The 13,156-nt window shown below is 43.6% G+C and overlaps 2 protein-coding genes across 2 annotated transcripts in view; both read right to left on the bottom strand.

Annotated features, from left to right (window-relative positions):
* Positions 1-66: 66 nt before the first annotated feature.
* Positions 67-7,339, bottom strand: zpr1 (ZPR1 zinc finger). Its single transcript, XM_080530128.1, has 14 exons — positions 7,116-7,339; positions 6,147-6,308; positions 5,796-5,886; positions 5,352-5,422; positions 5,088-5,174; positions 4,433-4,555; positions 3,932-3,994; positions 3,773-3,839; positions 3,595-3,665; positions 2,761-2,850; positions 2,065-2,175; positions 1,854-1,943; positions 804-869; positions 67-537 (listed from the first exon to the last, which is right to left on the bottom strand). The coding sequence occupies exons 1-14, from the start codon at positions 7,233-7,235 to the stop codon at positions 421-423; spliced, it is 1,329 nt and encodes a 442-aa protein (XP_080386254.1). The 5' UTR covers positions 7,236-7,339; the 3' UTR covers positions 67-420.
* Positions 7,340-8,976: 1,637 nt separating this feature from the next.
* Positions 8,977-13,156, bottom strand: part of LOC308156681 (heat shock cognate 71 kDa protein) — a gene marked incomplete at both ends in the record, with an annotated part of 4,777 nt that continues 597 nt past the window's right edge. Inside the window, 7 exons of the mRNA XM_080530082.1 lie at positions 8,977-9,195; positions 9,813-10,045; positions 10,522-10,720; positions 10,943-11,145; positions 11,364-11,919; positions 12,060-12,212; positions 12,309-12,514. Coding sequence (XP_080386208.1) covers positions 8,977-9,195; positions 9,813-10,045; positions 10,522-10,720; positions 10,943-11,145; positions 11,364-11,919; positions 12,060-12,212; positions 12,309-12,514 — 1,769 coding nt within the window. The remainder of the gene's footprint in view (positions 9,196-9,812; positions 10,046-10,521; positions 10,721-10,942; positions 11,146-11,363; positions 11,920-12,059; positions 12,213-12,308; positions 12,515-13,156) is intronic.

The raw sequence follows: 13,156 nt of genomic DNA, 5'->3' as shown, positions 1-13,156 counted from the left end.
ACAAACACTTGATTTAGGGCCATTGGAAAGCAGAAGCAGATCACAGGAGTGTATGGATTCTTAAGTTTATTTCCATAACCTTCAGACAACTTAAATTGTAAATTCCATTCTTCAGAATTCACATTCAACTGGAGATACCAATATTATACATTTACATTTAGAAATTATTTTAATTATTGGGTGATCCAGTGAGTCAAAAATAGTATAATTGTATACATCTCTGCTTTCTTATATTACAGCATTTTCAAATGAAATTCATCACACCTAATGTTACATGTGGTAGGCGGATATCAACACAACAAGATGCTTTGACCAATGTGTACCTGGCAAATCAAGTGAACTTTCAATGAGGACATGAATCAGATTAACTTTCCTGTGACGCCTCTAGTTCAACTTTCACCTTTTGACTGGTGTCCTTAATTACTCCTGATAATTCTCTGTCTTCATGTCGTTCAAACCGAGGTCTTCGTTCTGCTCGAAGGTTCTGGTGTATTTCTCAACGGTCATCTCCGGGTCTGGGTCTGGGGCGTAGACGTTCTGCAGAGACACATGACGGGATCAAAGACTCAATGTATCAAGTATGTTTGTTGTTGTTTATTAGGATCCCCATTAGCTAACAGCATGACATTAGCTAGTCTTCCTGGGGTGTGTCAAGTATCTTCATTCATAACAAGGCAGTAAGTTAGCTATGATTGTGTGTTGTACTCAAATCATCAGAGGACAGTACAGTGGTATTAAACCTGATGTGTCAGACAGACATTACAGATGCATTTAAAACGCAGCTTGTATATCTAGCCTCTTACCTGGAGATAGCTGTTACCTGCGGGGTCATCAAGCACTATGTGGACATCCAGCTCCGCTGAAATGATCTGGAAAGTTTTGGAGATAGAAAAGAGCCCCAGAGTTAAAGGATCATTTAGGATTTTGGGGTGAAATTCTGATCAATTTCTTGAGCTTACTTATAGACCCTAGTAGTCCAACATTTTAAGATGAAAATAGACGTTAATAATAATATAAGTATATAGGCTACAACCATTTTGTAAGAAAAAAAAGAAGATATTTAGACCCAAAGTCAAAATCCTTCCAATCTGAGATGTCATCAGGATGACCTGCATTCAATCTGACATCATCAAGAGATCTCTGCCAGTCCTGTCCAACCTTTGTTTTGGAAAAAGCTACAAACACCCCCTACCCCTCTAACAGAAGTTTGTAGCGTGTTGCTAGCCCTAACAGTTGTTTATCGGTTGCTAAGCAACGGTAAGAATGTAACTTCGATATCGGTAATATAAACAAACACGGAGTAATATGAAAAGATGTGTCAACATTCCATTCAGCGCGTATATCATGGATCGGCACGGCTGGAACGCAAACTGACTCTTTCCGATGTCTACCTCTCTCCGTGCAGAACATGGGAATGAATGATATGTGGCCATACTCAAAGCTCTCTACCCACTGCAGTAATTTAGCAGTCATTAGCAGTTATCGATCGCAGTAATTGCTTCTTTTTTTTAAAATAAAGTGAACTCTACAAATCAATTGTTCCCTGTGCCTGTTCTTAACTCTGTGTTCTATGTGCCCATGTTATCTGTTGCTGGTTGTTTCTGTGTTTCCCATATTATTGTCAGCGTCTTTGAGCCACGAAAAAGCGCTATATATATAATGAATTATTAGTAGAAGTCCATCTGACCAGGGAACAAATAGAAGCACCAATAACGCTTGATAACAAGTACAAAACAATGTGAAGAAATAATGACATGGAATAGACGCAGAACAGAAGTGTCTGCATTCACTGCAATGTAACTCGCTTTGGATAAAAGTAGCCATTTTCAAGTATTTAATTATTATTCTCAAACCTTGTCAATCTTCTCGCCAAACTGCTTCAGCTTCTCTGTCCGATCTGAGGTTGAGCTGTCTCCACACGTGAAGGGGTTTTTGGAAACAATCTAAGGGGTGGGGGACAAAGCAAGGATGAACATAATGAACTTAATTCCAGAGAGACTACAGATAAACACAATGTCAGCCAGAGGTATTAGCAGCAGGTATTTATAGAAGCAGAAGCCTCACCAGGTCTTTGATGTCTTTGAGGAGGCCCTCCAGGGTGGTGAACTTCCCATTGACAGCTGCCATGCCCAACTCAAACTCCAGCTCAGGAATGAGCACACTGCAGGTCTCAGACTGTAACCAGGGTATATACAGGAATCTTGAGGTTAATTTGAAAGTGACAGTTGGATCTAAGTGACAGTTGACACTAGAACAGCCGTGTCTATGTTACCTACGACACACAAAGACAACAACCGTATGTGTCACGTTCTAATGCTTTGGTCCTCATGTCGGATCCGATGTGATGATCAGACTTTTCGTTCGAAAAATGTGAATACATTTCAGCGTTGTTGAAAATCAATGACACATCGCTAGTCAACTAACACAGCTTGTTTTGTGAGCCTGCTAACAATGTAAAGTAGTGTTCTAGTTAACTAGGTAGCAGTGGGGATTACTCACCCAATTGCAGTATTTTGGCTTGAATAGCGAGTCAAGCTTAGCCTAGAAGGTGGCTAACTTTCAAACCTCAAAATAATATTACCAGTCTAATTAAGACTGCCTATTGCATAAAAACTAAGACTGACTTATTTTGAGGTTAGAAAGTTAGCCGCCTTCCCCCCTGGCTAAGCTTGATTTAAGAGCTGTGTTGCTATGGGAACGAGTCAGCCTCGGAGTCGGCCCCAGAGAAACCAGAGGTGAAGGATGAACATAAGACGCTACCTTGAGCAGGTCTCTGGTCATGTCTGAGGGGTCGGTGACGTGCAGAGTGATCTTGGTGCCCAGGTCCTCTGTGGCGCCGCCTGACTTCACCTTTTAAAAGAATCACAGATTTGTTTTAGTCAGATAATTGTTCTATCCATACAGCAGTTATGCTGTTAGCTACTGTCTGACGTTTCAACCAACACTACATAGGGTGTTCATTCAGATACAGTGGGTCAGTGGTTAAAAGGTTCATTCTGCCATCACAACGGGAGGCTCAATTCCGCTGCTGTGGTAGATATTTTTTTTGCAGATCTACACGATTCACATGACCTATTTTGAGGTAAAAACTGCTAATTTAGCAGTAAGACGACAAGTTTGCACCCCTGTAAGCTCTCATATGGGCACCAAGGAGAAGTCTGAGAAATGTTTTAGTCGTATTTTGACTTGACTAAGCATAAGTCTGTTGATAATGTAACCTATGAATTACAGAATACGTTTTTGTTTTTTTTGTGTGTAAGGTTAGGACTAATTAACTAATAGCCCATGCCTGAAGAAGGTCGATGACCGAAAGCTTGCAATAAACTAAAAAAAATTGCACAGTGTTTGAGTGTGCGGATGCTGTTATTTTGGCACTCTACTGATACTCTTCAGTTCCAGCACCTCAGCAAAGTTTGATAACGGATGAGCGGTGGTATTTTCACTATTAGGACTAATTAACTAAAAACAACTATTGGAATGAAGACAGAATGAAGACCCTTAGATAAGAAATAAAGGAGAGAAAAAAAAGAGTGAACCATCCATTAGCATAAGATCTACAACTACATAATGAAAGAAAGGACTATAACAACGTACTTCGTTGGTCCTGTGTCCACAGTCGTCACAGTTGGTTGCCATGATGATGACTTCCTTGAAGTGAGGGATCTCTGAGAGGAGGATAGGAAAAGACGACAACTTGCAAATCAAACACGTCCTACGTCAGTGTTCTCTGTGGATCAGTACTGAGGACAGGCAGACCTCGTCAAAAGGATACGGACAAGCTTCATGTTTGTAGAGGCGGGCGCATTGCATTCTGGGCAGTTGGTTTTAAACTGCAAAACCTGTGGGGAGGGAAGGGAGATTAATTACTCAAAAGGACATTTTTTTGGGGGAAAGATCTGTCAGAATCTTAACACAAGATCCAAGATCTCACCTCGTTCCTCATACTGTCCAGATCACTGGCTGGCTTCTCCTCTTCCTCCTCCTCATCTTCAAGCTGTGGAAAAATGTAATTGAAAAAAGAAAATATATATATATCGTCATGCTAGGAGGGTTTAATTTGTGGATATGGATAACAGTACAATGGGGCTGGGTGTTTTGTTTCAAACATTCTGTAATAATTAGACATGCATTAAACCCAAGAGACTTCATAGACTGAGTCACGACCTTTCTCAATGTATTACCAGGGGGGTATTCCATCAACGTCGCTAACGGAAAACCCAGGCATATTTTTCACAAGTCTCACCTTGATTGTAAGTCGCTTTGGAATAAGGCGTCTGCTAAATATAAATGTATCAAAATAAGCCTGGATTTTCGTGGAGCCTGGATTTTCCTTTAGCATCGTTGATGGAACACCCCCCCTGGTTACAGCTCCTCAGTCATAACAGATGTCCAGGTGAACCCAGAGTTGTCTAGGTGAACCCAGCTCTCTCACCTTGATCCCCAGGCGGGCGTCCTGCGCGGCGGTCCTGGTGTAGCGGATGATGGAGAGAGCCTCGTCCTTCTGGGGAGCGGCGGGGTTCGCCACGAAGCTGTTCCCAGAGGGGTCGTCTATGACCTGCCAGGAGGAACAACAACACATCGTACCACAACAACCTCAGAGGACAAGTTCAGAAAGTCTGCCTGAAAAAGACACAGTGCCCTCCAAGTATCCAATCCAGATACTTTTCAAAGCAGGGTATCGTGATACTTTTGTAGAACTGCATTGTCCTACAGCGCAGAGTAACGTACATGGGGTGCAGTGCAGTCTCACAGGAATAAGTGTGAGTCTGCTTTAATAGTGGAAGTATTCACTACAGAATTAAGTTAGGAACTTTCATGGGAGACAGGAGTAAGGATGTTGGGTTTCAGTGGGATTGAGGCTGGATAGAGAAGCAGTCACAGTTTCTAGTCGATGAAACTTCACACGTCTTCACAGCTACTATCTGCCGCAGTAGTGGCATTGAGGTAGTCCACTGCTGTGATGACAACATGCATCTTTTAAACAGTGACCTACTGTCCCTCTATCTTCATCATATTGACAGAAATGTAATGTCACACAAGATTAAATCCTCTGATAGAACAAATGTTTCTACACATATTGAACTCACCAGCGTGAATTCATCTTCAGCATCTTTCAACTTCCTCAACTTCTCCATGAACTCGTCTATCTTCTCTGCAACTTCAGGGTCGGTTGCCTTAATGGATGTCAATAGAACACAAGATTTAGCCAACAACAACAAGCAGTGGGGTAGCACATCTAGATTTAGCTCATCAGTACCACCACATAGAAAGCTTCCAAAAACACAAATCTTCCCAACCCGGCATGCCAGTTGAGTAAAAACAAGCGCAGGTAGGTAGCACCGAGCTCATACCTTTCTGATTGGCTGTTCTTGCTCCAGCCCAGCGATTGTTCTCTCTAATAGGCCTTCAATGGTAGAAAGAGCTGGAAAAGGAGTGAGAAGAGGGATAGAGGCCTTGAAGTGAATTATGAAGTGAACACAGTACCGCACGCACACATGACTCAACCGTAATCTCATATCTGCTAGCAGCTGCGGTTATTTAGTTATTTGTTTTATGTCTTGTATCACTTCCAAATTTGACAAATGTAAGTATTGAGCTTGCGTGCTCTGGATTGCTAACACACGTGACCGCCTTCCGAAACACCCACAAACAAAGTAGCAAAATCCAAAAAAAGGTGCAGGTGAGGGTATTTCAACTTGAGGAGTGAGTTTATCATCTGAACTCCGTTACATATGTTCATACTGTAACCAACAGTGTAGAGAAACACATGAGGGTGTGTGTTTGTGGAGACTTACAGCCCTTCTGTGTGTATGCAGGTATTTCAAAATCCAGGTGAGGAATTCTGGTAGTTGCGCTGTCTGATTTAACAATCTCTCTGTTCATATCCTGTAAAGACAGATGGCAGATAACTGTATTTCTGTTCAGGAATTGTGAAAAAAATGAGTTTACTTTAGTTCCTTTTTACTGCTTGCAGACAGTTGAAATATACATTTATATATAATGGAAAGATACTCACCAGGAGTTACGTTCTGATTTGTCAATTGTTCTATATATTGTAATATATTGAAATTCATCTTTATGAATTCATGAATATTCAGTTATTAAACTATATACTATAACAGCGAGGCTTTGTTATGACTTCTTACCTGTTTCGACTTGACCTTGAGTGTGTAGGAGACTCCCTGGTCCTGTATGCGACCTGCTGACTGGATCTCGGTGTTGGACCAGCTGCAGTGGTCGCAGGTGAAGGAGCTGATGATGATCTCTTTGAAGAAAGGGATCTTTGTGAGGAGCAGACGTGTCATACCCTACAGAAGATGGAGAAAACACTCATAGCGTCAGTGACTTCAGCGTCAGTGACTTCAGCGTTAGTGACTTGGTGGTAAAAATGTCATTGCATGTGTGCGTGCCCCCTCCCTCGCCCACAGTATTTTACTCAATATGCGCAAAGCTAAATGTTGAAATAGCAGTAATACCACGTTCATTGATCAAAATGACATAAGGGATGGAAAGGGGGGATGGCAGTTTTAGAAGGGGGATGATTTTGAACATGTTTATTTCAACTCGAGTGCTGGTTGTTGTAAGGTAACCCCCCTGCTACTGGTGCTGCAACACAGCAACCCAGAGGATGACACCAGAGTGAGACTGAGTCTGTGTGAACGATGCAACACTGACGCAAGGTGCACATCAAGCCTATTGCGTTTGGTTGGCATAAGTTGTTTTGAGGCAACGCCCCCTGCTGGCAGTGCCACAACATAGCACTTAGTCATAGACAGACAGCATCCTCCTCTCTGCAGTCCCCTGATAGACAGATAGTCTGAGACTTTGCCACGTATCGAAATGGTAAAAGCTGTTTTTTTTTTTAGGCGGAGACTGAATTTGAGATGTTTTATAATGTTCTAGCTCTATTTGCTCTGACACCGTAACATAGATTTTGATTCTGACTTTTACAACCACCCCACAGGTGTTAGCTTTCATTTGATAACAATATCATTATGAAGGCCCTTGTGGTTGTGGAGATATTCTATATTCACTGTGGGCATGTCATTTCGAGCAGAAAACCAGAAAAATGAGGTGGATAAGAAGAGGTTTTTAACATGAGGACAGATACTCACATTGTCATAACAGTTCATACACAGACTCTCGATCTCGGTGACTTGATTTTCTTCATCATCTGCGTCGATCTCCCTGAACACGTTTCCTCCTGTCACGTGTTCCTCTGAGATCACAGACATGTTGCTGCGAATAAGAGGTCAATAATAACAATATAATGTTGTTGTTGATGTTCGTGTGTCAACGCCGTTTCTGGAATGTTCTCTTCTGTCACACCTGCGGCGGGTCCAGTCACTTCCACGCGTTTCTGCGTTTTCCCGGAAGTCTTCTTCCAGTGATTCTTCTTCTTCGATGGAGAATGTTTCCCGACAGTGCTGCCCCCTAGTGGGCTGTCTTCGTTATGGCATTGCAATTACAGTGAACACAAATATAAACTCAATACTTTTGTTTTTGCTCGACATTTTCACGAATTGAAATGAAAGATTTAAGACTTTTTCTGTCAAAAAGGCATTTTGTGCACATTTCTCCAATCTGTGATAGTGAGCACTTCTCCTTTGCCGAGATAATCCATCCACCTGACAGGTGTGGCACATCCAGATGCTGATTAGACAGCATGATTATTGCACAGGTGTGCCTTAGGCTGGTCACAATAAAAGGACACGCACATTTTTTTTTTGCTGTTTTATCACACAGCACAATGCCAGGGAGGGAGGGAGCGTGCAATTGTGAGGAATGTCCACCAGAGCTGTTGCCCCTGAATTTAATGTTCGTTTCCTTACCATAAGCCGTCTCCAAAGGCGTTTCCAATAATTGGAATTGCTGCCCCAGCCATCAGAAGTTCCATCATCAATAATGGCAAGTTAGCTGGGTTCAGTGGAAGCCAAGCATGGCCAATACATAATACCCCTCCACTATGTTTCACAGACGAGGGTGCTTTAATATGGTCTTATAAATTAGATAAAGTTAGATTAGATTAAGTAAAGCACTTATCTCTACTTGACTGTGTTTCATAACCAAGAAATCAAGTGATGTCTGCTAAAATAATCCCAGAATAATGTAGGCTAAGGTTGCAGTGGCCACCTGAATCTATTACTAGAAGGAAAGTGTTGGAATCAATTTGTAAGAGCCATCATGATTTAGATAACATTACAGTGGAGAGAAGTGTGTCTCGCTCTGCGTAGGTAGAAGACATTTCAAATCACACTATATTACTGAAAATACCACCACTCATCCGTGATCAGACTTGAGCTGGAGCTGAAGAGTATCAAATAGAGTGCAAAAAACCAGCATCCACACACTTAAATCTGTGCAAAAAACATGTTTATTGCGAGCTGTAGGTCATAGACCTTCTTCAGGCAAATCACACTGTATTAGAAAGCAGGAGGGAACAAATAAATAAAAAAAACAGTAGAGGCCTATTTGACAATACTAATTTCTTCACCAGGGTTCAATGTACAGACAACCACTTCTTCCTTGAAGCAACAGTCTGACAGAACAGCCCATTTCTTCAAGTTTTAAAAACATTTTTACATTTTCATTTATATAGGTTCATATAGCCTGACTTTGGTAATACAGATTTAAAGTGCATTTTTATTTAATGATTCTCTGTACTGTATAGGTTATTTTCAAGAGTGCAATTCGTTGTTTATTTTTATTTAGGGATTGGTGGGAGGGGGGGTTTATTTGGTATTCATGTTTAGGAAAAAAACTAAACAAAAAAAACAGAGTTATCTGTGATATGTGTGTATGCTGCTCTGTGTAATATTATTGTGTATATGTACTCTTTGAATAAAAACTTTGGTAAAAAAAAACAACAACAAAAAAACAACAACATAGCAGCTATTATGAGTTACTGATTGGGCATCTGGGCAGCATGCTTCATACTGATGGGAGGAGAAAGAGCATCGTGTTGTTTAATGTTGTTTAATCAACTTCCTCGATGGTCGGCCCAGAGGACCCGCCTCCTGTGGGGGCGCTCCCCGCCCCACCGAAGCCCCCAGGGAAGCCCCCTGGCATCCCCCCTGGCATACCGCCCGGCATCCCTGGCATGCCCCCGGCGCTCTGGTACAGCTTGGTGATGATGGGGTTGCACACCTTCTCCAGCTCCTGCTGCTGGTGTTCGTACTCCTCCCTCTCTGCCACCTGATAAAAAAAGAAGATAGGCTACATGTTAATAACAGGGTTCCCACACCTTCTGAAACGTCAAATTCAAGCTCCTTTCAAGGACCTTTCAAGGACTTTCAAGACTCAATTCCCTCAAATTCAAGGACCCAACACGGCTTAGTTTGAGACAGAATTAGTTGACGAGCTAAGTAAAACATTTTTGAATATATATTTTTTTTTTCCAAAAACGTTTAAGACCTTGATTTCTTTTTCTCAAATTCACAAACTTTCAAGGATTTCAAGGACCCGTGGGAACCCTGGTTACAGGATTGATTGCTTGCTCAAACTGAATTTCGAGGTGAATGGTAATAAATGGACTGCACTTATATAGCGCCTTATTCCAAAGCGCTTTACAACGGCCTCTCGTTCACCCGTTCACACACACATTCACACACCAACGGCCGCAAGCTGCCATGCAAGGCGCCGGGCCCGCTCACTGGGAGCAATTTGGGGTTCGGTGTCTTGCCCAAGAACACCTCGACATGTGGCCAGGCGGGGCTCGAACCGCCGATCTGCCAACCTTGCGATCATTAGACGGCGGCTCTACCTCCTGCGCCACAGCCACCCCTACTGGGTTTCAAGGGTCATCGGTGTACCTGGTTCTTATCCAGCCATCCTATGATGTCGTTGCACTTGTCCAGGATCTTGGCCTTGTCCTCGTCGCTGATCTTGCCCTGCAGCTTCTCGTCCTCCACGGTGGACTTCATGTTGAAGGCGTAGGACTCCAGGGAGTTCTTGGACGAGACCTTGTCGCGCTGGGTGTCATCCTCGGACTTGTACTTCTCGGCCTCCTGGACCATGCGCTCGATGTCCTCCTTGCTCAGACGACCTGGTCAGATAAACAAAGACAATGTTACGTTTGCAAAAGAAGAAGAGGCGAAGTAGTTTAATCAAAATGGAGTAAAATAATTTATTTCTTCCGGTTCAAGACGAATCCCTTCATTTCACATTGTAGTTTAACCCAGAGAGACCCCGTTCAAAAGACCCCAGGAGACCAGAGTTATCAGATGCCATACAGGTCTGACAAGGGGGTTTTCCACAATGAATGAACATGGAGACAAGAGATCCCCAACTAACTTGAAGATTTATCAAACGCTAGTTAATCGGACCGGAAAACGTACAAGACTCTACTGGCCTACATGTTGCACAACACTTATATTAGCTGTTTGATTTTCAGCAATTTTCGAAAACGGAAGTAAGTTTTGACAAACTACATTCTGACCGCATGCTTCTGAGCTCTATATACGGTAATATACAATTTGTCATACTGCAGTATTATAGTTCACGTCTTGTTCCACTGTTTACCTTTATCGTTGGTAATGGTGATCTTATTCTCTTTCCCAGTGCTCTTATCAACAGCGGAGACGTTGAGGATTCCGTTGGCGTCGATGTCGAAGGTGACCTCGATCTGAGGCACGCCACGAGGAGCCGGGGGGATTCCTGTCAGCTCAAACTTGCCCAGGAGGTTGTTGTCCTTGGTCATGGCCCTCTCACCCTCGTACACCTGTAAGGGTCACTCAAGGTTAGCAAGGCATTTCATAGGATCAGAGGATAAGTCACATAATCATTTTATAATCTCGCTCAGACATCCAAGGAAGGTGTTGGGCCATCTTCGGTCTTTTACAACCTCTGGTGGGAACTACGAATGGCAGGAATAAACTTCATCACAGCGGGAAGTGGTCTATAATGTTGGCCTGAAATGCCACAAAGGTTTCCTCTTTCTCACCTGAATGAGCACGCCAGGCTGGTTGTCAGAATAGGTGGTGAAGGTCTGGGTCTGCTTGGTGGGGATGGTGGTGTTACGTTTGATCAGGATGGTCATGACACCTCCGGCGGTCTCGATACCGAGGGACAGGGGCGTGACGTCGAGCAGAAGCAGGTCCTGGACATTCTCAGACTTGTCACCAGAGAGGATGGCAGCCTGGACAGCTGTGAAGATGAAACAGGAAGATTTAGACTCATGGAAACACCTCAGATAGAATTTACAAAGTACTGCTGTGATTCGCTCAGACATCCAAGGAAGGTGTTGTGCCATCTTTGGTCTTTCGACCTCTGGTGGAAACTACGAATGGCAGGAATAAACTTCATCAAAGCGGGGAACTGGTACAGTGTGTATATATAAACCTAAGTCGGTCAGAGAGACTCACCTGCTCCATAAGCCACAGCCTCATCTGGGTTGATGCTCTTGTTGAGCTCTTTGCCGTTGAAGAAGTCCTGGAGGAGTTTCTGGATCTTGGGGATACGTGTGGAGCCACCGACCAGGACGATGTCATGGACCTGACCCTTGTCCATCTTGGCATCGCGGAGTGACTTCTCCACTGGGTCCAGGGTGCCACGGAACAAGTCTGCGTTGAGCTCCTCGAAACGAGCCCTGGTGATGGAGGTGTAGAAGTCGACACCCTCGTAGAGGGAGTCGATCTCGATGCTGGCCTGCGTGCTGGAAGACAGGGTGCGCTTGGCCCTCTCACAGGCGGTGCGGAGACGGCGAACAGCTCTCTTATTGTCACTGATGTCCTTCTTGTACTTGCGCTTGAACTCTGCGATGAAGTGGTTGACCATGCGGTTGTCGAAGTCCTCTCCGCCCAGATGAGTGTCTCCAGCTGTGGACTTGACCTCAAAGATGCCGTCCTCGATGGTTAGGATGGACACGTCGAAAGTGCCGCCACCCAGATCGAAGATGAGGACGTTCCTCTCAGCCCCAACCTGAAGAGGAATTGAGGAGAGGACAGATTTTCTCACTATGGAGTTAGACTTGGTGAGACAACCCTTAAAGGAAGTTGTGATTTTTCTATTTTTCTATTTTTCTTTATCTTCTTCTGACCTCCAAACAACATGGATCTCACCTTCTTATCTAAGCCATAAGCGATAGCTGCAGCAGTTGGTTCATTGATGATCCTCAGGACGTTCAGACCGGAGATCGTCCCAGCGTCCTTGGTTGCTTGACGCTGAGAGTCGTTGAAGTACGCTGGTACTGTTACAACAGCGTTCGACACAGTCTGCAGAAATGTATTTAAGAAAAATGGTTAGAGAGGTGCAATCTAATAAATTAATCGTTTGAAAAAAAGAACTCAATCTATTACACACACACCCACCTTTCCAAGGTAGGCCTCTGCAATCTCCTTCATCTTGACCAACACCATGGACGAGATCTCTTCAGGGTAGAAGCTCTTAGTCTCTCCTTTGTATTCGACTTCCACTTTGGGCCGCCCGCTGTCGCTGATGACTTCGAACGGCCAGTGTTTCATGTCTGACTGGACGACAGCGTCCTCAAACCTTCTGCCAATCAAACGCTTGGCGTCTGCGAGAGAGAATAATTCAAATCACTACATTTGACTTTACCAACTGTCCTTTGGCCTGCTGCTTTACACACTAATAATAACTTTAATAATAATAACTTTTATTTGTGTAGCACTTTTCCTGCAAACGTTGCAGCCCAAAGTGCTTTAATCATGATATAATCATCATTGAATTATTTAGTAATTTAAAGGCAATATTAAAAAGATGGAATTTTAGTCTTGACTTGAAAATATCTGCTGAGGTTGTATCCCTAATGTAAACTGGCTGCAGGAAATGGAGGGGGGGGGGGGCAGCGGTGGGTAGAGCCGGCGTCTAATGATCGCAAAGTTGGCAGCTCGCAGCGGTCCGAATCCCCCAGTGGGCCACGTGTCTAAAGGGCTCTGCACACAGCGTGCGATTTCTGTTGCGCGTCAACGTTCCATTTTGAAGTTTGAATGGAAGTCTATGAGAAAATCATAAAACATCGCATCCCAATGCACACAGCGTGCGATGCAATTTCTGTTGTATGTTCTCATAGACTTCCATTCAAACTTCAAAATGGAACGTTGACGCGCAACAGAAATCGCACGCTGTGTGCAGACACCTTATGTGTCCCTGGGAAAGGCACTAAACCACTAATTGCTCCGGGGTCGCCTATAAATGG

Source organism: Nansenia antarctica (genome assembly GCF_963989245.1).
Source record: "Nansenia antarctica genome assembly, chromosome: 4".
Taxonomy (NCBI): Eukaryota; Metazoa; Chordata; class Actinopteri; order Argentiniformes; family Microstomatidae; genus Nansenia; species Nansenia antarctica.
This window is presented reverse-complemented; position numbering and strand designations above follow the sequence as displayed.

Bases quoted from the DNA above. Each gene is read 5' to 3' on its own strand.
- zpr1 (XM_080530128.1), bottom strand. From the start codon at position 7,235: ATGTCTGTGATCTCAGAGGAACACGTGACAGGAGGAAACGTGTTCAGG. The intron at 6,309-7,115 runs GTGAGTATCTGT...CATCTTCTGTAG, and splicing joins GTATGAACTGTTATGACAAT to GGTATGACACGTCTGCTCCT. The intron at 2,176-2,760 runs GTAGCGTCTTAT...CCCTGGTTACAG, and splicing joins TGACCAGAGACCTGCTCAAG to TCTGAGACCTGCAGTGTGCT.